The sequence below is a fragment of the Cyanistes caeruleus genome, chromosome 1 (genome assembly GCF_971803275.1).
Source record: "Cyanistes caeruleus chromosome 1, bCyaCae1.hap1.1, whole genome shotgun sequence".
Taxonomy (NCBI): domain Eukaryota; kingdom Metazoa; phylum Chordata; class Aves; order Passeriformes; family Paridae; genus Cyanistes; species Cyanistes caeruleus.
The window spans coordinates 21,030,360-21,055,088 of NC_141701.1; the positions used below are offsets into that span (position 1 = coordinate 21,030,360).

Here is a 24,729-nt window from a genome sequence, read left to right on the forward strand (position 1 = left end):
TTTAGTGTTTGTGTGTTCCTGCTGTGCTTTTCAGTCACTTACTGCTCAGGTACGTGTTTCTGCTCCTCAGAAAACTCCATGAAAGAAAACCAGAGCTGTTCTTATGCTTAGTCACAGATCTCCCCACGGAACTTTTCTTATCCCTTGCCCTGGTGAGGCTTGAGCGTCTCTCACAAGGCATAAAAAAGCCGCAGGAAACAGATGCAGTTCAGAGGAGCCCAGCTGCCCTGACTCCCCCTTCGCATGCTTGGGGATGGAGACAGGGGAGGTCTCAGTCACTGTGGCAGCCAGGTGCCTTTAAAAGAAAATACCCAAAATTCTTAAGGGCATACACTTAAAGCAGCACCGAAAGGTACCGTTTTGGAAGGCAACACCGGAATCTTTTGAAGCTCTCTCTGTTTGCAAGAAGGGAGAGAAACAAGTATCAATGGTACATTCCCCGCCGGGCCCTCAGCGAGCGCCTCCAAGCGCCGCAGCTCTGTGTTTGTTATGCAATTAGTGAGGCCTCCCCGGGGGAGGAGCGGCCTTGGCCATGGCCGTTCCCCCTTCCTCCTCCGCCGCCCCTCGCCCTGCGGTCCCGCCGGCCATGGGCGAGCGCTGGGGGCCGGCGGCGCTGCAGGAGGCGGCGGGCCCGGAGCGGGTAAGGCCGGGCGGGGCGCGGAGCGGGGCCGGGCCGGCCGGGGGCTCCGGAGGCGGCGCGGCGGCGGCGGCAGCGCAGCCCTGCTCGGCCGGGCCCCGCGGCCTCTCTGCCGGGCCGGACTCCTGCTGCTTCGGACAGCCCTGGAAAGGGAACGGGCCCGTCCCCCCGCGCCCTTGTCTCGCCCGGGCTCGGCAGGGCCGGACCGCTCGGGCACCGCGGCCCCGGGGAGCGCCGGCAGCACCTGCGGGGGATGCGGGCCTCCCTCCGACCGGAGGCCGCGGGCTGCTCGGTTCGGGGTCTGGGCAGCGCCGCCCCCACCGCCCCGGGCGTTCTGCACCTGCCGGGCCGGGAGGTAGAGTTCGTCCGGAGGCAGGTGTGGGTGTTGGTGATGTTGCTGGCTTGCCAGGCCCTGTGCACCAGGACAGTCTGCCCCTGGGAGGCGTCTGAGCTACGTTCTGGAGTCCCCCCGGTACAACCGTGATAAGCCAAGCTGAGGTGTTCGAGGAGAAAGGATCATTATGGCAGGGAAACCCACGTGGTGTTCTGAGGCCTTGTGGCTTGATACTCAAGTATCCAAAAACAGGTGTGCCATGTTAAATACAAGTGTAAGAAGCCCTTTACCGTTTCCCCCTCAACAGTGAAGTGCTGTACCCATAGTGAAGAGCGTGGTAGTCCTGTGATCCCCCAAGCATGTGGGACCAGCAGGTATTGTGCTCCTCAGACACTGCAATGCAAGCCATCTCTTTCAGGAATGGTGATGGTCTTTCCATCTCACTGCTGGCACGGCCTGTGCTGCCCAGGGCTGGCCTGAATGCTCTGGGAGCTCGTGGGGTACACGTGCAGCCTCTTACTGTGTGTGTGAGGGTTCATGGGCATATACCATTGAGTGTATGTTCCACATCACAGTGGGATTTAGCTTTTCCCTGGCTACAGCTGATGTAGGGCATGTAACTGTGATACTTGTACATGCAGGCCAGCATCTGTAGCTGTGGGGTGATGCTTGTATGTGCAAGCATGTGCAATATGTTAATTATTTCCTAATTTTCTGAATTTGGAATGAATGGAAGGCATTTCAGTACCCCTAAGCAGTCTTTGTTGTCCATTTGGTTTATTGTCATCAGCAGAAGAGCTTGTCTCTTGCAGTTGCAGAATAACTGGGATGTGATGTACTGGAGTGTGTCCAGCCAAGGGCTAATGATTAAGAGACTGCAGCATCTGTCATACAAAGAGAGACTGTGAGTGCTGGGACTGTGCAGCCTGGAGAAGACTCCAGGGGATTTTTGTGAGCGTGTGAAAATAACTAGTGGAGGGAATAAAGGAGACAGAGCCAGGCTCTTCTCTGTGGTGACTCATGGTGGGACTAGGGGCGTTGGTCACACATTGGAGTACAAGAAGTTGCAACTGCAGGTAAGAAAACACTTGTTTTCTTCTGAAAGTGGTCAGATGCTGGAACAGGTTGCTCACAGAGGTTGTGTAGTCTCCATCATTTAAGATACTGAAGCCTCATCTGGATGGGGCCCTGGGCAGTCGGCTCTGGTTGACCCTGCCGGAGCAAGGGTTGGCCTGTGCCCACCAGCTTCAGCTCTTTTATGCATTTGGATCATGTTGTCTGAACAGAACGAAGCATGTACATGTTATAAACTGGGCACCCTTTGTCATTATGGTGAGTGTTGACTGTTTTATGCACCATCATAACATTAAGAAAAAGATCTGGCGTGCAGATTGAAGGTAGTGTTGGCATAGTGACTTCTACCTTTTCCTGCCCCTCACACTCCTGCCAGTGCCCCTGGATCCAGGAAGGCAGGGTGGGGAATGCTTTGTACTCCTTCAGCACAAGGTGGTGAAGCTTCAGCAGTGATCAGCAGAATGTGCCACGCTCTTGAAACTGAGTTGGAGAAGATAGGATTGTCTTGTAGCCACTAGCTGCTTGTCTGCCTGTAAAACTTCCCTGCACCCTGAAGGTGATAAGGGAGGTGAGATACAGGTGGAGCGGGAGGTTCTGTGACTGACCTTTCCTGTTTTAAAATTAAAAAAACTCCAAACAACCAAAACCATCTATTTAACAAAATACTGGTACATTTTTTAAAACCACAGGCTAGTTAGCCTCACCTGAGTCCCTGGAAAGATGATGGGACAGCTCATCATCCTGCATTCCATCTCTAAGTGCATGGAAGACAAGACAGTCATCAGGAGTTAGTCATCATGGATTCACCAAAGCAGACTCGTGCTTAACCAATCTGATTACCTTCTGTGGTGGAACAATTGGCTGAATAGACAAAGGAGAGCAGTGGATTTTGTCTGCATAGGCTTTAGCCAGGCTTTTTCCAATATCTCCCGTGGTACCCTCATAGACAAGCTCAGGAAGTGTGAGCTGGATGAGTAGATGGTGAGGTGGAGTGAGCACTGGTTAAATGGCAGAGCTTGAAGGATTGTGGCCAGCATCACAAGGTCTAGTTTCATGCCTTTCACTGGTTGTGTCCCCCAGGATTCAATTCTGGGCCCAGTATTGTTTAACTTACCCGTCACTGACTTGGATGAAGGGGCAGAGGCCTCCTCAGCAAGTTCACTGATGGCACAAAGCTGAAAGGAGCAGCTGATACACGAGAGGGCTCTGCAGCCCTTCAGAAGGACCTCAGCAGGCTGGAAAGATGGGGAGAGAAATTGTCTGAAATTCAGCAAAGACAAATGCAGCTCCTGTGCCTGAGGAGGAATAATCCTGGGGACCACTACAGGGTGGGGGTGACCTGCTGGAAAGCAGCTCTGCAGAGAAGGTTCTGGGGGTCCTGGAGGACAACAAGCTGTCCATGAGCCAGCAGTGGCTGGGCTAATAGGGAAGACTTGCAGTGTTTCCATTTTCAAGGATGTCTCTTGGTGCAGAAGAAGACAGAATTATTGGCTGGATGCCAGGCCCTGAGAAGGTGTGTGCTAAGACAAGATGCCAAACCTGCCAACCCCAAATTCTCTCCATTCCAGAGAATTATTGTAACCATCTCTATGCCCTGGGAAGTAAAAAACGTCTTTCATGGCCTTCGGCAGAGACTCTGCAAGATGATGGTGGGAAATCTGTCTCATGTAATTGAGTAATATTTAAAAATAGAATAAAGTGGTAGAATTGTAAGCCAGATTGTGCTTCAGCGGTGTATTCACTGGGCATCTGGGGTATCTATGCCATCTATGCAATGTGCATGTATGTTTGGTGCTCGTTTGTTTTTTAAAATGTGAATGGCATTATTTGTTTGAGATTATTTTCCAAATTGAAGTAAAGGAATGGTTTTTATTATGTGAGTAGTTACAAGCAGGCTGGATAGGGAAAGGACTGTGGTACCTCCCGGAAGGTAAAAATAATGGTGTTCACTCCTCTTCTCTGCTGTATTATATGTAACACCTTGTAAACTGCCTCTTGTTAGTTTTCCTCTAAAGCAGTGTCAGTGGGATCTTGGAACCAGCCCAGAAAGGCATCCTGCTGGCTGAGTGTCTGATCACTGTGAGTCACCAGCCCTTCTGCAGAGCTTGCAGTGTGCTATCCTGACAGCTCTTCACAGCAGTTGTTTCTAGTAGGGGCCTGGTGACATGTCTGCAGGGATTGATCCTGGGAACAGATGTCTCCAGCCAGAGGTGAGGTGAAAGCCCTGCTCACAGTGCCCTCTCTGCTACTTTTCACTGGCCTGTTTCCTAAATATCAGCTGTCCCCACCTCCCCAGCTCAGCTGGGCTAGAACTCTCTGAGGAAGAGCTGTGCACAGATATCCTGTGGGACTCCATACAGAAGGATCAGAGTGGAAATGGGTGATTCCAGGCAGAGGTTTTTCTGCTGCCAGCTGTGGGGAAGAGGCACGTTAGCTTCATATCGGCGCTCGAGGGAGAGCCTCCAGACCCGCTGTGTTGTGTGGGCTGCCCTCACAGATTGTGTACACAAACCTCCGTGCTGAGACTTGCTGTGGCACAGGGCTGTCCTCTGTCAGTTGGGATTAGTTGCTGTGATCTTTTGGTTTTCTTAAAGCAGACCATCCAGGTCCTAAAGGCTGAATGTAAAACAAATGACTGTAGGCACCTGGGCAGTGAGCCTGTGGAGCTGTGCTGGTTGAAGGCTGCAGCACCATGCCTAGATGTCACACGTGTCTCCCCGTGTGTGGTACCACAGTGGCTGATGTCTCCCAGAGCAGATTTCCCCCCGTGCTGCAGAAGGCTTTATCTGTGGCACACAGGTGTGGGGCACTTCCCGGCGCCAGCACAGCTGGGAGGGGGTGGTTGGTGTGAGCCGTGCTGGGTAGAGCCGGGCAGACAGGCAGTGCTGCGGGGAGCACGGATGGAGGGCGAGGGTACACGTACCCCAGGGGGCCAGGTGAGTGTCTGTGTGACATGGGTGAGCTTCAAACTGCACCTTTGGGATAGTGTGAGGAGGAAGAATAAATAGTAGTAACTTTAACCAGAACTGTGCTTTATTTTCAGAGCTCTTCGAGTGCTGCTGAGAATGGCTCTGACCTTGATGAAGAGCCTCTACTCAGAAAAAATCACCGCCGGTTTGTCATCTTCCCCATCCAGTACCCAGACATATGGAAGATGTATAAGCAAGCTCAGGCCTCCTTCTGGACAGCAGAAGAGGTGAGCCCTGGGCCAGTGGGCTGGCAAAAGGCAGTGAGACCACCAGAGTCCTGGTCCATCTTTCCTAGCTCTGCTGCTGGCTCCTGTGTTGCAAAAGTTGGAGTTAATTGCATCAAACATCGGGTGCCAGCACCAAAGCAGAACTCCCTTCACAAACAGTGGAAAGCAAGCTGCTTCCACAGGGTGATTCAGCAGAACTGTGTTAGGTGCTTAGTTTAGGATGAGGTGTGACCTGAGGTGCGACCTGAGGTGCTTCTCTAGTTATAGAGAAATCCTAAGATTGCTCTGATTCGTGGTCAGATAGCTCCTACCATGCTGTGGTCTCTGAACCTGCAACTAACTCCTTGCCCATGTAAGATCTCTGGGAAATTTCACGCTGTTCCTTAATATTAGATACCTAAATTTCCAGACAGACAGTGTTAACCAGAGACACTTGCTAAAAATGCGTTTAGCTGACCCCCGATTGCCCTGGTGAGGTGCTTTCCCCATGTTGTAGTGCAAGCTCTAAGTTCTTCCCCAAGATTGCTGGTTAGCTAGACCTGAGCAGTACTTGCTATGCTTACAGCAGTGCTGACCTCTGAACACTGCTCTGCTTTGGAGGGATCACCTGCCAGAGGAGCTGGTTGTTCCAACTCAAAGCTTATGCACCCTTTGCTCATTTGTAGGCAGTGGTCTGCAACTGCAGAGGAGTGAGGTGAAAGCACTGGCAGGCTCTAAATAGACCAGAAAGCATCATGGGATGGTGAGGAGCAGCTGTTTGTGGAGGTGGTGTTTCATTACCTGCCTGGGCAGCTTGCTGCCCTGTTGCAGCAGATCTTCATTTAAACCATTAAAGAAAAAGTATTTGAACTCCTGCCTTACCAGCATTTCCTTTTTACTATGTTACTGGTTCCTTCTTATACTGTCCTACCATCTGTGGGTCTTCTGTATTTTTCACAACTGGCTCTACTTTAGTGCTGTTTTGGTTCAGAAATCCTACAAACAAAAAAGACCCATGTGAAAAAAGCTGTGGTTTTCACTCATGGCTGGGGTTTGGTCTGATAGACAGGAACAGTTGCTCAGCATTTGCTCCATATCATTCTTTGACAACATGGAGGCTGAATACCTGCCAAAGGCAGAAGTCCCCTCAGTCCATCTTTTGACACGCTTGGGTATAGCTTTCTTGGGGTATCAACATTTATTTAAAGTAAAGTTTAAGTGTCTCAGAATGAGCTCTGGTTACTGGTACATGTTCATACTTGTGACAAAAAGATACTAAGGCTTTTCAAAATCTTGTTTATTTATTCAGTAGACACCAATTTTTATTCCAAATTACAAAGTGTAAACTGTGAAACAAGTACATGATGTTACTGTTGCAGAGAGAGACAACAGTACTGCTGTGTCTCTGTTGTCTTTTACAGTCACAAGTATTTAAATTCCCTACATGTAAAGATTTGAAAGCAAATGCCAAAACTCTGGCTCAGTCACTTGACTGTTTTTACAGAATGACAAATCCAGAAGGACAATAATGTTTTCCTTTTTTCTTTCCATTAGGTTGATTTGTCAAAGGACCTTCCTCACTGGAACAAGCTGAAAGCAGATGAAAAATACTTTATCTCTCACGTTCTGGCATTTTTTGCAGCCAGTGATGGAATTGTAAATGAAAACCTGGTGAGAAAGACTTACAGAGGGCTTGAATAGTCATGTTTTTGTCTTAGTAACTTTTCAACTTAATAATTTTCCGTTTTGACTTTTTTATATTAATTCATAGGTTTATTAAAGGTGTATTTTTTTTCTTACCATCTTACCTTTGTCAAGTGGAACAAGCAGCTTGTTCATTTGGGAACAGTGTTTAAGTTGGATTATCTGTGGTCATCAGGGCTCCCAATCACATCACTCTAGGACACAGCTTTTAAGTTCAGCCCCTGCTTGGCTGTGGGATGTGCATTTCTGAATGAATTTAATATGACCCCATATTTTTCCTGTACTCAAGTTAATTGAAAAATAGGGAATACAGACCATGGCTGTGCCATGTATTCCTAAGGTAAAATTTTTTTGTTCTCAATGAGTGGCATCCTAGAATCTTTTAGAGTTGCAGGTGAGTGCTGCTAAAAAGGTGGGGAATTCTTCCTGTTGATATCTATTCTGGGCTGGAGAATATCTCATCACAGGTTAATAGTGGTGTTTGTCTGCAGATGCCCAGTTTAAATCTCAAATGTTTGAATGTTTCTAACATGTAGCATATATGTGCATGTATTGCATGAACATGCCTTATGTCATTCTGTTTATATTTTTAATGCTGAACAAAAAGTCTGAGGCTTTGTTCAGTACTAAGTGATTAGGATTGCATTATTTTGCTGTTCTGTGTACGTAAGCCCTCATGCTTCAGCTCTTAGATGTATTTACTTCTGGCTAGCTTGCTTTATTTTCCTCTGCACCACAGCAATCCTATTGACATGTCTGTGAACAAAGTAGGATCAAACTGCTCCCATCCTGTTTCTGTAGCAGAGATCAGCTGTCTCTCCTGTTGAGCTCAGAGTAGTGTCATGCAGGACTGTTTTATTGTACTCATTGCCATGCTTTCTGGTTTTGGTAGGTGGCACGTTTTAGTCAGGAGGTGCAGATCCCAGAAGCTCGTTGTTTCTATGGCTTTCAAATTCTCATTGAGAATGTTCACTCAGAGATGTACAGCTTGCTCATAGACACCTACATCAAAGATCCCAAGAAAAGGTAAACCTCTGCTTGTGTTACAAAGCTGTGGGAAATCTGTCGCTGAAGCCAGTGCCACTGTTGTAGGACAGCATGGCAGCTGTCTCCTGTTTCATACTGACTTTCTGGGGGAGTTGGATAGGACAGAAAAGGAAAATAAGAATAATGATGATAATAATAATAGTACAAAACAAGTGGTGCATAATGCAGTTGCTCAGTGCCTGCTGACTGATACCCAGCCAGTTCCCAAGAGGCTAGCCAGCTTTCCCCTAGTTTATACTCTGAGCATGACATCGTATGGAGTATCCCTTTGGCCACTTGGTGTCTGCTGTCCTGGCTGTGTCCCCTCCCAGCTTCCTGTTCCCCCCAGCCTGCTCACAGGTGGGGCAGGGTTAGAAGCTGAAGAGTCCTGGACTTTGTGTAAACAGTGCTTAGCAGCAACTAAAACATCAATATGTTATCAATATAATTCTCATTCTAAATATAAAACACAGCACTGTAGAAGCAACTGGGAAGAAAATTAACTCTATCCCAGACAAAAGCCGGACAGATCATCACCTCTTTGGGGTGGGAATGGTCTCTTACTTGGGTTAGTTCAGAGCCTTGCATAATGGGATCCTGGAGCTGGAAGGGACAACCAGGGCAGATTTACATAAATCACTATTTTGATGTTTTGTCTCTGTTTTCTTCTATAGGGATTTCTTATTTAATGCTATTGAAACAATGCCTTGTGTTAAGAAGAAAGCAGACTGGGCTCTGAAGTGGATTGAAGACCGAGAATCCACTTTTGGTGTGTAGCTTTTTCTACTTGTTTCTTGTTTCTACTGTGTATCACAACCTGACCTTCTGTGAGTAAGCTGCATCCCTGGAACATTAAATTAAATTCTCAAGAGATGTAGTGACTTCTGGGTCTCTGGTTTAACTAAAGAACTAGAAGTAAGTTCTGGTGAGCTTCTATGTTTTTATCTTCAGCTAGAGAAATAAAATAATGGCAGTGCCCCCTGAAATCATGTTATGAAAAGTGCTCTTTTTTGTCTTTATACTGAATGACACATACTGAATGATGTGGCTTCACTAAACAGTCAGATGGTCTTGTAGTTTGAAGAAATACATTCATGAAGAGAACAGGGAGAACTGGCACCAATAATGCCTTGCTTTCCCCAGATTAAAGGTGGGATAACATGAATAGTTATTTGTGTCTTATGTTCTGTAGTCTTTCACTCTTGTAAGAATATGGTTTTATGTAGATTCCCAACAAGAAAAAATTGTGGTATAGGGTTTTTTGTTTAATTTATGAGAGACTGGCCTTTTTCTCAGTTTTGGCTGTCAGTTACACAGCTGCTTTCCTGCCTTCCAGGAGACAGAGATAATGGAGTACTAACGTCTTAGACACTTTGGACAATTAAATTCTTTTGCTTCTGACTTGTGATGATTTCAGTGGGTGCCCTGGTTCTTCAGTTCTGCTGGGGCTCCCTGGTTCTTCAGTTCTGCTGGGGTTCCCTATGGCTGAGTGCTGTGGGGTGTGTAGACCCTGTATGTGTCAGGATCTGCTGAGGGATGTGGTCAAAGACAGCATCTGGTGCTGCAGAGGGGATTGCTACTCTCCAGCACCACCCTGTCTGATGCAAATGGTTCATCTTGCTGATGAGAAATACTGCAATTTGTATCTAACAAAAATATGTTATGTTGAACAGGTGAGAGAGTGGTTGCCTTTGCTGCAGTGGAAGGCATCTTCTTTTCGGGTTCCTTTGCTGCTATATTTTGGTTGAAGAAGAGAGGCTTGATGCCTGGATTGACCTTCTCCAATGAACTTATTAGCAGAGATGAGGTAATGTGGCATGTCCTGCACACTGTTTGGGAAGGAAAGTGAGTTTCCCGGGGAAGGGTAGAATTATATTCATGAAGAACCCATAGTCTTGACAGAGGAAAGGGAAAGAAGCAGACTTTTACCAATAATTATAGAATCATAGAATTGTTTAGATTGGTAAAGACCTTTAAGATCACTGAATGAAACTGTTAACCTGCCACTGCCAAGTCCACCCCTAAACCAAGTCCCTATGTGCCACGTTACCATGTCTTTTAAATACCTTCAGTCATGGTGACTCAACTACTTCCCTGGACAGACTATTCTAATGCTTAACAGCAATTTCCATGTAGTTTTTTGTGATATCCAATGTAATCCCCTGTTTGATGCAACTTTAGGCTATTTCCTCTTGTCCTGTTGCTTGGGAGAAGAGACTGACCCACACCTGACCACAACTTTCTCTCAGGTAGTTGTAGAGAGCTCAGGTCTCCCCTGAGCCTCCTTTTCTTCAGCCTAAATACTCCCACCTCCCTCAGTAAATCCTCATAAGACTGGTGCTCCATACCCTTCACTAGCTTTGTTGCTCTTCCCTGGACATGCTAGAGCACCTCAAAAAGATGGATTTTTTAGATTGAAGGGGATGTTTGTTTTCCTGTCCTGTGAAGGGAGGGAAAGGCCCAGCTGCTCAAGAAGTGAAGTGGGGTGGAATTGCATGGTCCCCAGCTGCAGGGGGGCCTGTCTGTAGCAAGAATGTGGATAATGTGTGACTCTTGAAAGTTACTGTGCCTCAGCTTTTCCAGGCAGGTTCAGGTGGGCTCCAAATAGCACTCCCCACCTACTCCTGGTTGTGGGTCACAGAGCTTGCAGACAGCCAGCCGCCTCCATCCATCACTGAGGCAGCTGTGGCAGGTTGCTGCAGAAGCATGAGATACCAGTCCTCTCCATGATCTTGTGTTGCTGCACAGCAATAGCATCTCCTGGGAGGGGGCAATTACAGATCTGCCTTTGAGGGGAGTGCTTCTTAACTTGTGTCTGAGGGGCTGCATGTCATCACACCAAATATGACAGACCATGTGCTTACAAGTGCCCCTTTTCACTGCTTCCTTCCTTTCTTTCTTCTTCCTTTCCTTGCTCCCTGCAAGTTGACAGCTGTTGTTTGTGGCTGGGGACTGTGCACTGCACTACTTAGGTCGCTGTCAGCACTGAAAAAGTAGAAAGACCAGTTTTGTATGCAGTATAAACATGCTAGTGGTTGTAATTTAGTAGAGTTGGTCTTAATGTATAAAGAGCTTTTTTATAATGGAAGTAATTTTCATGGGTTAGATAAATTGCTTTGAAATGAGATATCTTAAAATATGTCTTTAAAAGACATTTTTGAAGAAAGTGATATGATGAGTAAGGAAAAACAAATAGTTCTTCAGCCTTTACCTTCCTTGTGTCTTCTGTGAGTCATCATGAACTGATCCATTTGAGCCAGGCAGGATTTGTTTGTTACAAGGATTACTTACAGCTGAGTGTAACTACTCTGCAGAATTGAGCACCAACAGATGAAAATTTTGTTGAGCTCTGCTGGCATAATTCCAACTGCAGTGCTGTTATGAAGGTTAAAGCTTGGTGCACAGAGCACCTGCATTGAAACCCAGTGGCAGTAAAAAGAATCCACAATGGAAAACTACAAACTGTTTTTTGGTGCACCTGGACAGATAACTGATTAACACTCAGTGTGTTTTTTGAGCTGCTGGCTCTGTTCCCAGGCTCTTCTTGAGCTGGTGCATCTCTGATACTTAAAGGTGCAAAGCTGGTGGGATCACCAGTCAGCAGAGCACACCAGTTCATGGGAGAAGCCAGGCATGTCCTGCATCCTGCTGGTGGTGTTGCCCTGGATAAGACCATGGGAAGCCTTGCAGCAGGAGCTAATGCAGTTGGTCACTAGAGGGGGGGATATTTCACAAATTGTTATTTCAGGGCTGTTTCATGACCTTAATCACAAGGATTTTGTAGCCTCCCCAGAATGGTTTTCACAGAATCACTGAATTGTAAGGGTTGGAAGGGTTCTCTGGAAATCATCTAGTCCAACTGCCCTGCCAAGCAGGGTCACCTGAAGCAGGTGACACAGGAACGTGTCCAGGTGCATTTGGAATGTGTCCAGAGAGGGTGACTCCGCAATCACCCTGGGCAGCCTGTTCCAGTGCTCTGTCACACTCGACAAAGTTCTTCCTCATGTTGATGTTGAGGTGAAACTTCCTGTGTTTTAGTTTGCAGCCATTGCTCCTCATCTTGTCGCTGGGCACCACTGAAAAGAGTCTGGAACCATCCTCTTGGCACCTGCTTGTCCTGGCTTCAGCCAAAGAGAGTTAGTTCTTTGTAGTTGCTGTGAGGGTGTGGAGCCTGGAGCTGTGTGGGCATGCTAAGACCATAAGATGTTGTTGACCATCTCAGGTCATTGACAGGGGTGGGGAAAAGGGACTCTCTCCTCCTTTTGAGAAGAAGGTTGTTCCTTCCAGTGGGAAAAAATGTATTAGGGAAGAGCAGGTGGGTATTTGTCATGGGGTTTCCATATAAATAACTTCTTTGTCTTATACATTTTGTTGTTCATATTGCTGTTACTGTTCCTTTTGTTATCTCATTGTTGTTTCCAGTCCCATGCTTTTCACCTTTTGTGCCTCCATCTGCAAAGCAGGAAAGGGCAAGGGGAAGCTGGGGGTGTCTTGGTGGGGGCAGGGAGCAAACAAGTGGCATCTGGTTTGGGATAGTCTTGGTAGGGGCACTGAACTGGGGAGTGCCACTCCTAAACCACAATACCACATTTGAGATAATTATATGCATTAATGAGATCCCCTCTCAGTGTTCTCTTCTCCAGACTAAAAAGGCCCAGCTCCTGCAGTCTCTCCTCATAAAAAAGACACTCCAGACCTCTCATCATTTTTATAACCACTGCTGGACCCTCTCCAGCAGCTCCTTGTCTCTTTCGTATTGGGGACCCAGAACTTGACACAGCAGATGGGATGTTACCAGGGATGGGCAGAGGGAGAGGATCACTTCCCTTGACCTGCTGGCCACACTCTTCCTAATGTACCCCAAGATACCCCTGGCCCTTCTGGTCACAAGGGCACTGCTGGCTCAGTCAACTTGTTACCCACTGAGACTCCCAGGTCTTTTGCAGCAGAACAGCTCTCCAGTAGGTCAGCCCCCAGGTTTTGTTTTGACACTTGCTAATGATAATTTTGCATAGTCTGGTAGCCCATAGTCTGCCAAATTCTTTCTGATTCATTTTCACTCTGGGTGTGCCCTCTTGGTGTTTATTGGCTGTAACCACCACCTTGCAGTTGAGGGATGGTAGCACAGTGCTCCTTCAGTCTGGCAGTAGTGGGTATGGCTGAAGCAAGACCATCAAGCTGTACCCAGGCAAGTCAAAGAGAAGCTGAGGTGCCTCTTGGAGCAGCTGTCTGGGGCTGCTTGTCTCCTGATGTTTTCTTACCTTGGGAAACTTTTCTGGAAATCCTGGAAAGGAGCACAGTTTACTAGGCTCTGTGTAGGATAGCTGGGTGAAGTGAGAAAGAGAGTTTAGCTGGGGCAGAGATGATTTGTTAATCTTGGGTTTGGTGACTTTAATCTGAATCTGCCTTTCTGAAAATGCTGTTGGGAGAAGCAAGGGAAGAAATGCTACTGAAGGAATTTAAATCAAGTATCTCAAAGAGCAGGTAAACAGCCTGTTTTGACTCACAAGTAGTTTTGCAGGTCTTGATGTAGAAGTCTTTCAGCAAAATCTTCCCTGACAGGAGGCAGAGACCAGCAAGGCTCTGTGTAGGATCACTAACAGTAGAGAGGAGTCCTCAGAAAAATTTTTCCTGAGAAATGTGTATGCTGAACATTATTTTGGGATAGTGGCATGTGTTAGATTTGAGATGTTACTGGTTTGTAAACTACAAGTCCACACTACATGTGATAACATTAAGACTTTCATAAAAGCAGGAGGCTGGGAAACTTCAATCCAAATGAGACTACCTGAAAATAAGAGTGAACTATGTGGAAGATGGGAAAACTGACTGTTTTTTTCATTGTTCTCTGATTTCAGGGTCTACACTGTGATTTTGCTTGTCTAATGTTCCATTATTTAGTGAACAGACCGTCAGAAGAGCGAGTCTGTGAGATCATCGTTAATGCTGTAGAAATTGAGCAGGTAATCCTGGCTGTGACCACACTGTGGGCAGCACGGGCCCAGTCTGAGGTGTGAAAATAAACAAATTAACTTCTAACTTTCAGGATTGATACTTGGCTCAGGGTTGATCCCTGATGCATTATACCATTCTTTCCCTCTTCCTTAATGGTGACAATAAGAGTCAGAGACTTTCTGTTTCAGTTGTCAAGCAACAGGGGGGAGGTAAAGCTGGCAGCAGGTTTTCTCCTTAATGACAGAAAGGAAGAAAAGCTGTCTTAGTTGATATTGAATAGAATAATTTCACTTGGAAGGGACCTACAATAATCATCTAGTCCAATTGCAGCTGTCTCTCAGAGAGGAGTTCGTTTACATCTGTCCTTTCAGGATCTTTGTCTCTCCCTATTGTATTCACATCTCTGCTTGTCCTCAGGAGAAGGCAGGGTCTGTTCTGGCCACGAGTATCATGTCTTCTGGCTTTTCCTGAGGTTGATGCCAGGTTCTTTCACATGAAGTGTCACCCTTCTGCAGACAAAAATTTCTGCATGGCTGAGTGTTTGGCAGGATTTTAGTTTAGTTTTCTTTCCTGTTGTTATCTTAACTACTGTGATGATAACAAGTGCTCACAACACTGACAGGTAAGCAGTGGTGCCTAAACATACACATGACTGGGTTCAGCACTCATATATTTCATTGCCCTCTGATCTGTCATTCTATATTGGCTGGAAGCCAGGAAAACCAGTGATTTATTGATCTATTCCTGCTCCCACTAGTATGGTCTGTAGGTTTATTGAAGTTGGAGCTTAAACTTACACTGAAGCTTACACTGGGGCATTGAAGAAAGGCAGTTTAGAGGGGCAGTGATAAAATCTTGTGCCTTTTCCGGAATAACAGGCTAAAAATAAAGGAGGTTACTGAAAACAGAAGATATTTGTTGAAATTAGTGATGCAAGTTATTTATTCAGACAGTTTCCTGGGGAGCCTGGAATATCACAAAGTATGTTACGGTGAAACACAGGTGTCTTCTCTCCTTTTTCTTCTTAAATTTCATTTCTCTAAAGGTCATCTGTATTTTAACTTCTAGGAGTTTCTAACTGAGGCGTTACCTGTGGGTCTGATTGGAATGAATTGCACCTTGATGAAACAATACATTGAATTTGTTGCAGACAGGTTACTAATGGAGCTTGGGTTCTCAAAGGTAAGAGATGCAATTGCCCCAAATGCTGGCCTGCCAGTGCAGCCCAGAACTGCCAGCACAAAGCACTCCCTTGTCATGCTGGGGAGCAGATCATATTTAGCACAAGGACTTCCTCTGAGTGACAGCTGAAACCACAGCATTCATACCTATGCTTCACTGTAAAAGAGCAAGAACAATTTAGGCCTTTGTTTCCCTTCAGCTGCTCAGCTCAGTTTGTAATGGGAAGCGTAAGCTGTGCTCAGATGCTGCAGTGTTGAAGAATAACAAGCACCTTGCAAAAGTGAACTTCACCACAGACCAAACTCCTGGGAGTGGCAGTATTGAATTTACTTCGATAGATGTCCGTAGATCCATAGGGACCATAGATGTCCATAGGGTGCTGCAGCCAGAAGTGGTCTAGTTTGAAAACATTTGACAGTTTTGTTTGTTATGGGGTTTTTAAAGCATTATTTCCCTGTCACAGCCACCAGTGTGTTTTCCTTCCCCAGGTCTTTCATGCAGAAAATCCTTTTGATTTCATGGAGAATATTTCTCTGGAAGGAAAAACAAATTTCTTTGAGAAGCGGGTTTCGGAATATCAACGTTTTGCTGTCATGGCAGAAACAATGGACAATGTCTTCACTCTGGATGCAGATTTTTGACAAATTGGCAAATGAATGGTGACTGTTTCCCTCTCCTTATCTCCCTTTATGCTGTGAAATTAATTAATTTCTTCTAATTTCTTCTTGTGGAAATCAGAGTCTACTGGGATATTTTTCCTGGGTTTTCATGTTGTTTGTCAGAGGAGTAAATATATTTCTCTCTGTGTCATTTGAAAAAAAAAAGGGGAATCATCTGTAAAAAATGTATATGGCTTTGTAGAATGATGACCTTTTTAAGATTCCCTTGACTCATCTGCTGTCAATGCTGTCTTTAAAGATGACATGGATAGTGTCACATGTCACAAACGTGGATGTTTGTTTAAGAAGCAAACTGCATATTTACCTCATGTTATGGTATTTTAATATGAAAACCAGATGAGGTATCAATCCACGTAAAAACATCACTATAAATTATTTTCCTGTTTTCTGTTTTCATGTTTGTAGGTTTGGTCTGTTTGGTAGTTTTGGAGTAAAAGCTTTTCTGTTTCATCCTGTTGCAGATACAGTAATAGTTGAATGTGAGAAGACCTTAATGAGGTCTGACCTATAGAATATTATTAAACCCAGGAGTTAAGTGTAATCTCCCCATTAACCTAGGTTCTGTCTGAAACAATTTTTATTCTGGTTGGAAAAGTGATGGGTCCTGGTAGGCATGTAATTCAAATACATGTAATTCTTGTCTTACAGCTGTTACTGAACAGGTCAGTGGCCTTTGAACAATTCTTGAAAAGGCACACCTGTTAACAGTGGAGAAAAAATCTACTACACATCCTGTAGTTCTTTGGCTTCTGCTGCCTGTTTTTCCTTGCTTCACTGATCAAGTGCCTTATTAAGTAATTCTGTTTGTAATCACTTGACACTGAAACAGCCAGCTCTGGGTGTTGTCCATCTCCCCCTGTTGTGCTGGGTGGTTTGATATTCTCCCCTTCTTGGTTGTACTTGTGCATTGAAGGGGTGAGAAGACATGTCATTCCAAGGGATTATTCCTTGAGGTGCTACAAACAGACTACTTGGGATGTAAGGAAGCACCCAATAACATATGAAGGTACATCAGGTTATGTGTTTGATGTGAACCATTGGAACCATTGTCACAGAACAGCTTCTGAAAGAAGGTATTAAACATTTCAAAAACAGGCCCAGAGGTAGTATGGAGTAGCAGCATCTTACAAAGAACTGTTGTTTGGTTTTTGATTGTGTGCCTGAAAACTGTTTCTAATTTTTTGATATCATGTGTAGAGAATGGAGGGATTGAGGAGTGGCTGACATGCTGCACTGGTACTTGGGGTAGAAGACATGCTATTTAGCTGTACCTGGTTTATCTGCAAATAGATGGGCTCTTTTTTTTTTTCCAAGATGAAGTGAGTGTACAAGAGCTAGACAAAGGGTTCCACTTTATTAAACCCAAGCATTTTTCATAATTTACAGCATTTTGTGAAAGTGCTTTTGTAAGTCTTACCATTGCAAACATTTTGTGCTGCTTCTGATACATCTGGCATGAGCCAAACTGACAGCCCAGGGTTATCAGTGATGGGGTGGTGTAAGAGTTATTTCCCTGCCAGCCCAGATCAGCCATCATCCTGGGTACCCAAGTTCCATGAAACAGGTCCACTGCCTTAGCACTTAATTCCTAGTGGACAACTCCCTGCTGTAAAAATAAACAGCAAAATTGACTTAGATTTTTTTTAGTCTCTTTAAAAGATCAGGAGTATGTACTGAGCATGGAAATGGAACAGCTTATTTTTTCCTGGAGAAGAGCCTGCATCATTTGTATGAGTTACTTGGAAGAGGGCACAGACAAAAGCTGGAACTGCAGGAGAACTGTGGACTCAGAGGGAAAACCCAACACCTTTTGGAAACATTGAGCTGATAGGGTAGGAAGTGAAAATACTGTAAATCGATCTGCTGTTGGAGTAATGGAACCTATTATGTCACTGAAAGTACTAAAAAGCATTTATTTTGAGTCATGAATGATAATGAGAATATAGAGAGTATTCTAATATGAAACTGCAATGTGCTCAGGTTCTGTAAATGTATATGAGATACCAAAGTCTGGTACATCGGCTCCCACTCAATTTGTGTGTAAAATATGTGTGTAGTTTCAATAAAATTTGAGTGTGGGGAAGCCCATGCCTTGATTTACAAGTTACATGCTTCCTTGTGAAATCTAAAGTGATAAAATTGGGATGTGGCAGAGTAAATCAGTATTCACAGCTTTTGGGTTGTGGGAGAAAGTTATGAGTGCTCCCTATATTGTCTTGCACTAATTTGGAGCTCTTGACTTGCTCTTTCTTGTTCCTGGAAATAGGTTTTGCAATCTAGTGAGCAAACAAGTGGGTTTGGTGGTTGGTTGGTTGGTTGGTTTTTAATTGGGATTTTCTGGCACAAGGAGAAATATTTTGGGAGTCTATAAGACTCAATGAAGAAACACTCCAAAAATGTATTGTCAGTGCGTGGTACCCAATATATCAAGGGCATCGTGCTCTTGGGGCAGGCACCCTGACTGCCTGGGCACAGCTTCATGGGCTGCAGGCCCTGAGCTGGGCCAGCCAGGCACCTGCCTGAAGCCAAGTGCTGGTCACCTGTGTGTGGGCTGGCACAGCTTCACACCTGCTTGTGTATGCACTCTCAGGGCTGCCATTTCAAGTCTTGTTCCTGCAGCCCCTTTGTTCCTCCTTGAAGAGGTGCCTTCTTCCACTGGTGCTGGGCACAGGGCAGAACCCAATGAGCCTCTGAGGGCTCAGTGTCTCAGGCTTAAAAAAGCCTGATGGGTGTGTGTGGGAGAGAAGGTGTGAAGCATCCCTTCGGTGTGCGTGGTCTGGGTTGGAATAAGGCTGCTGTGTGACGTCGCTGTAGCCAGTGTGACAGAGAAGGTGCTTCCTGGAGGAGTTTGTCTCGTGATGAAGAACATATCTGCAAGGGTCAGATGAGTAGAAACCTCTCTCTGGGGGCTGCAATAGGAGCTGAGGCTCATGGGAAGAATCACCCCTTTTAAATTCCAAAGTGGCCTCTGTAGTTCCCACTCATTCAAGCCTCCATCCATTCAAGCAGACGTGTGCCTCCTGCAAATCCCATGAGTTGATTATCAGTAGCCACAAGCAGACATTGTGCTCCCAACGCTGTGCTCTGGCTGTGAAACCACTGCAGAGTGCAGTAGGTCAGTGAGTATTCCCAGCCTGTGTTGGAAAACAAATGAAAGTGGGTGAAAGCAGGGCAGCTAGCAATCTCTTTCTTCGTGTTTTTGGACTGGAATTTTTTGCAGCTGGTGAGGATGCTGCCTGTGTGGCAGCACCCACAGAACTGCGGCCAGCCCCTGGCCAGCTGACACTGTGCTGATCCATTTCCACCACATTTTTTATCCTTGTCTTTGAATGATGAAAGCTTTGAAAGAACAGGCGTGGCCTCCCTGCCAGTCACCCAGGCTGCCAGAGGAGCATCTTCCTTCTAGCCTTCCTGAGGGGATGATCTGGGCTGGTTTTTCCTCCTGGTGGAGCCCTTGAGTCAGCAAATATTAATGTTTCTGTCACTATTATCTAGAGCTCCTTCTAGGACTCAGTCACTGGCGCTGCTGATGTGTTAACATTTCATGTAGCTGAGTTTGTTTTTGCTGGGAGGATGCTTGTGTGCCTTCAGGAATGTTCCTGTGTGCGTACAGACTCTGTGATTGTGCGTACGGGGATATGCGTCTGGCACACAGGCGTGTGCGTACACACCACACACACCAGCAGAGCCGAGGGGAAAAGCTGTTGAATGTCAGCTTTTAGCAAACTCTCCCTGGAGCAGAAGGGCAGGGTGGACACTGTAACATTGCTATTAAGAGATGCTATTCCTGGCTTGCCAAAGCTGCTGCCTTGCCCTGCTTCCTGTGGCCTGGGCACGGATGGGCAGTGGTCCCATCCCATCGTACATGATCTGGTTCTAGGAGCCAGGGCTGCCCTGAGGATGGAACTGTGCTCTGCTTACTTTAACTAAAGTTTTTTCAGTTTGAAATGCAGGTAAATGTCAGGAATGGCTGCTTTTGGCCAGTGTGGAGCACTCGTTTCTTCTTTGAACAGTAACTTTGGCATTTGGCTGTTTGAATGTACTCACGTGGACAGGCTGGGAAATTCCCTGATGAATTTTGACCCTTCAAATGAAGTAAAGGGATTTGTAAGTGACAGACACAAGATTTCCATGACAAGCAGCAGTGCTGCCAATATCACAGCTTCTTGTGGAGTGCTGCTGACTAGGGGCTCCTGCCCTGCAGATCCTTCTTACAAATATGCTTGAAGGGCTTACCTGGGAAATGTCGTCCTCCTTCTATTGCTTTGGCAGCACCATTCATCACTGCATTGGCTTCTATTGCTTTGGCAGCACCATTCATCACTGCATTGGCTCTAGTGTGCCTACTGATGGGCTCACAGGAGCAAATCTGTATCATCAATCCCTTTTTGTGCTGTAGTCCGCTGTTTGGTTACTGTTACCCTGGGAATGGCCTCCCATAGCTGCTGCAGCATCTCTAGTGAGCTTGTAGGAGAGCTGCCACAGAGAACTGCATGGACCAGCCTGGCATTAAGGGTGAGGTGTTGACACCTACCATGAGAACAGGCCATCTTTGGGGCTTGTCTCAAGGCCTTGTCTGTTCCTTTAGGAAATGCCTCTTGCTGCAGAGGCAGGGGGAGGTCCTCACCAGCATATTATGAAAAAAGATCAACAGACTGATGGAAAGTTATTTTGGGTTCGTAGGTGACTTCACCAGCAGGGACTGACTTTGGATTCTGTCCCTCTGGTGTCTAGTGAATGTCAGAAAAAAATTTGTGCCAGCACAATGACAGCTGGATGTGATCTGCTCAAAGGCTCGAAATCCCTGAAAGTCTCTCCTAAATGTCGCATGCTACTCCTACTCCTACTGAAATGAAGCCACTGGGATGCCGTAAACAGCTCTGCTGGTTGCTGCTCTGCCCACTCAGTGTGATGGCTGGCAGGGTGCTGCTGTGCCCTTTCAGCTGCAGCTCAGGCTGAAGTCCTGCCTGGCTTGGCCTTGGCTCTTGCTGATCCCAGCGTGCAGTGGCAGTGCCAGAGGAAAGGCTGCAGTGAAGCACTGGCCTGTCAGACTGGGGCAGATGCTGACCACAACCATGTTTGCTTGCCCCAGCCAGGACTCAGAGGGGGCTGCCCACTCATGAGGCTGGTGTGGTTTTTACAAGCCACTCAAACAAGATCCTCTTTTAGGTCATCCATAAGTTACTTTTAGTGGTGAGGCTCCCAAAATCACACTGGAGGCTCTGGGTGGAACAGAGGAGTTGGTGGCATTTTGTTTTCTTGTCAATTGGCAGATCCAACAGAAGTGTTAAGAACAAGTCTCAACATCCAAATTCTTTTTACTGATCTGACAAAAGCCTCTGGTAGTGCAGCCTAAGCTGAACTTGAGAGCTTCAGGGAAAGTCTGCCTCCCTATCACTATTCCTTAGCCCACAGACATGATTCTGAAGAGATTATACTCGGGTTGTTTTATGAGGAAATCCTTTCCATAGCTAGTGGCCTTGCCATGCAGGAGGTTGTCCAGGCTCTGCACCTGTGCTGTGTCTGCAGGCCTGTTACCTAGCAGCCTGTCCAGGGCCCACTGTGTGCTGATGATGGCCACCACTGCTGGCCTCTGCCATGGGCTGTCTCCAGCATGGGATGGGCTGTCTGCTGCTTCACAGGTGGTTTTGAGAGATTAATTGAAGGCAGACTGCAGTGGCACATCAGCCACCTCCTGAGATGAGACCACTCAGGGAAGGGCTGGGGAATTCTGAAGGCAGTGACGTGCCTTGGGTAGGAAAAGTATGACAAGCAAAAAATGTGCTGGTGGCAGTGGGAGTGACAGCCCATTCACTCCTCACTGCTTAGATGCCAGCAGCAATGCCACAAAAGCAATCATCATACACAGAATTTGTGTGGTCACTCATATCCTGCAAAAGCTTTTAGAGTTGTTAGTGCAAGCATTTCTGCCCTGTGAGATGAGACTTGCATTTCAGTTATTGATTTCTTTTTTCTTTCAATTTGAAGGGAAATAGAGTTAGATTACAGCTTATTAGACTGACTGGAGAACTGACTGCTTTTATTAAATTTCTTCATTCGCAGTGTGTGAAATTGCTGGCTTCAGAGACAGGTGTTACGATAAGCCTTGACAGAGCTGCCTTGCTCCTTGCTCAGTCATTGCTCTATCTCCTGCTTAGTCATCCCTCTATGGGCTGATGGGATGGTGTCTGGAGGGGTCCTACAGCCACTACCATATGTGCCTCATTTTTGGATTAACATCATCATGGAAAAAAAGCATTACTTGGTTAATTTCTCCAAGATTCCTGTTGTTAGAAGCCCCTTCCATGAAGCTGGTCCAGTTTGCTTAATTCCTTGTATAGCAGAGCAGGGTGTAAAGCCAAAGAATATTTTCCCAGCTTCTCCCACACTCTGCAGGGTTTGAGAACTGAGTGAGGATGCCTTTGGGCACCTTTGAAAGGACAGCAGTTGGCCAATGCCACAAGCCCTGCACCGAAGCAGAGGGACAAGGTGATGAGCCTTCTTCCTTGTAACCCCCAGTCCTCTTGAGCTATAAGGCTTTAAGGCCGTGGCCCCAGCCATGGGATGCACATCCTGCATCTGGTGCAGGGAGGATGTTTTATGGCTCTTGGTATGCTGTTGAGGCCAGACAAACTCATGGGGAAACATTGCAAGCTGCTGAGATAAATGCAGGGATTCTCACAGTAGGACATGGCCTACTGCAGTGCCTGTTTGCAACGCTAAGTCACTGGATAAGAATTCCTCTGTATAATTAAAAAAATAATTGTATTTTTAGCTGTCTTGATTTTTAATTTTTCTTTCCCCTACTCACTGCCCCTCATCCCTCCTGGCTGATTTTATTCACCTTAGGCCAATTAGATTTGCATACTTAAAAAAACATGAGGTTCTTGAAAGGTTTGTTAAAGCTCTTCTGCTACTTAGAATATTAACCTACATTTACTCTTGGTGCTGCTGTACTTTGTGGTATGATACCTGCATAAACAAAACTTTCTCTTCCACATCCATTAGGTGGAAGTAGCAGCACTGGCACATGCTGACTGTATTTTAAACTCAAATGATGTTATCCAAAGCCCATAAAAAGAGACCAATTGCTGCCACTTGTGTTTCATTTGTGTCATGCTAGTTCATTTCCCTGCTACTGCTGAGTGTAGGTCCAAATTAACAGGGTCTGGTTAGTCTCACATCAACCACACAGAAAGTAAATTTTTTGGTCAGAAGTAGGAAAGGCAATTTTCCCCTCCAAACAGGTACTTTAGCTTGTGAGGCTGAAAAATGGAAGTATGCCACAATTGCACATGCATCAGTGATGTTCAACACAAACACTGCTTGTGCAGGTGGATGGCTGTGGTGAGAAGCATTTTCCATAGACCTCAAAGATGGGAAGGCAGATCCTTACACAGGATACTGGTGAGTACAGAAGCACAGAATCACACAATAGTTTGGGTTGGAAGGATCTTAAAGATAATCTAGCACTAATTCCTCTGCTGTGGGCTGGGACACTTTCCACTAAACCAGATGGCTCAAAGCCTCATCCAGCCTGGCCTTGAACACTTCCAAGTTGCTTCTCATGGCAACCTGTTCCAGTGCCTCACCACCCTCACAGTAAACAATTTCTTCCCAATATCCAGTTCAAGACTGCCCTCTTTCAGTATCATGGGGAGCCACTGGAAACATTGGGCCCAGTCAGTGCCTGATAGGTGTGAGACTGGAAGTATGGCTCTGGTGTGCTAAGCACCTATAAAGTCCCATTCTCTGCTCTTTCTGCATGAAGTAATACTTAGACACAGGTGTGTGGAGGGTGAATTAGAATGAAGGTGGAATTTGTGCCATGCTGGGCAGGGATTCACCTTCCCTGAGGGCCAGCAGTGTTTTACACTACACTAGAACAAACATTCATTTAAAATAAACCCAGAAAACTATGAAGCTGCAGTCCATTGGCAGAGTGTGCCAGCATTTGTGCTGTGCAGAGCTGTGCAGAATTGTGCTGTGCTGTGCTGTGCTGTGCTGTGCTGTGCTGTGCTGGTGGGGACCCAGCCCTGCAAGCAGAAGCTGGCGGGGCCCCTTGTTGACTGCCTGGTGCCTGCTAGCAGGGTGAGGTCTGGCAGAGATTGCCAGGGGAACTTCACAGTGCTGGCTTAAACAGAATTAATTTATTTCCCAATGGCCACCCTGAAGACCTTATCTGAAGTTAATTAATTGTCAGCAGCAGCTGTCCTAATTTTATCACAACTGCCTGGCTCTTGCAATGAAAGGCAAGAACATAAGATCATGAGAGGGTGGTAGATTTTGGTTCAGGGGCAGCAAGTACCTCCAGGGCTGTGTCCATCCATGTGGGACACCCCAGCTGCCAGCTGGCCTGAGTGCCACCACGGCAGCTGTGGGCTGAAGGGCAACTGGTGATGTTTGTAGTGTGGAGCTGAGCCTCTCTGCTCCACAGCTAGCCTCCCTACAGCCCCTTGGAGCAGCCTGCACCACATCCCAGCACTCCTGTTAAAAGGCTGCAGTAAAGCTCACACAGGTTATCCTTGGCTCCTGGGGCTGTTCTGTGGCAGGGAGCATTTACAAGCTCATAAACTTTATTTGAGAGCCCTTGTAGATTAGGCAATAAACTTTGCAGAAGTGAAACATGATTCTACCCAGAAAGGGGTTTTGTATCCAGAGGTTTTCCTCGGTGGCCGAATGTGTCTGGGACCGTGTTGTGCATGCATCTGTCAGCCAAGAAAAGCAGCATGGGCAGAAAAGTGCCCGTGGGGCTGCCTTGCAGACTCTTACTTGACCTTGCCCTGGGGTGTGAGGAAAAGGAAGAAGTCTCTGTGAAATCAGGTGGGTCTGTGAGACAGCTACAGCAAACACTCAATCTGCAGCAGCTCCGTGCTGGGGCTCAGTCTGTGGGGACCTGAATGTGCCATTTACTGTCTATTTACATGTGCTGGGAGAGGAAGAATGAAAGGATCATGTGGAA

At 46.3% G+C, this 24,729-nt stretch overlaps 1 protein-coding gene across 4 annotated transcripts; it reads left to right on the forward strand.

Moving 5' to 3' along the window:
• Positions 1–205: 205 nt before the first annotated feature.
• RRM2B (ribonucleotide reductase regulatory TP53 inducible subunit M2B) lies at positions 206–17,874 on the forward strand. Of its 4 annotated transcripts, none has more exons than XM_023920692.2 (9): positions 206–430; positions 5,089–5,241; positions 6,775–6,891; positions 7,817–7,950; positions 8,625–8,719; positions 9,624–9,757; positions 13,809–13,913; positions 14,974–15,087; positions 15,576–17,874. In XM_023920692.2, exons 1-9 carry the CDS (start codon positions 428–430, stop codon positions 15,726–15,728), a joined length of 1,008 nt encoding a protein of 335 aa, XP_023776460.1. In that variant the 5' UTR covers positions 206–427; the 3' UTR covers positions 15,729–17,874. The 4 variants fall into 4 exon arrangements, with proteins under 4 accessions (XP_023776460.1, XP_023776457.1, XP_023776461.1 ...); XM_023920689.2 differs by lacking the exon at positions 206–430 and adding an exon at positions 447–640; XM_023920693.2 differs by lacking the exon at positions 206–430 and adding an exon at positions 689–1,223.
• Positions 17,875–24,729: the final 6,855 nt, after the last annotated feature.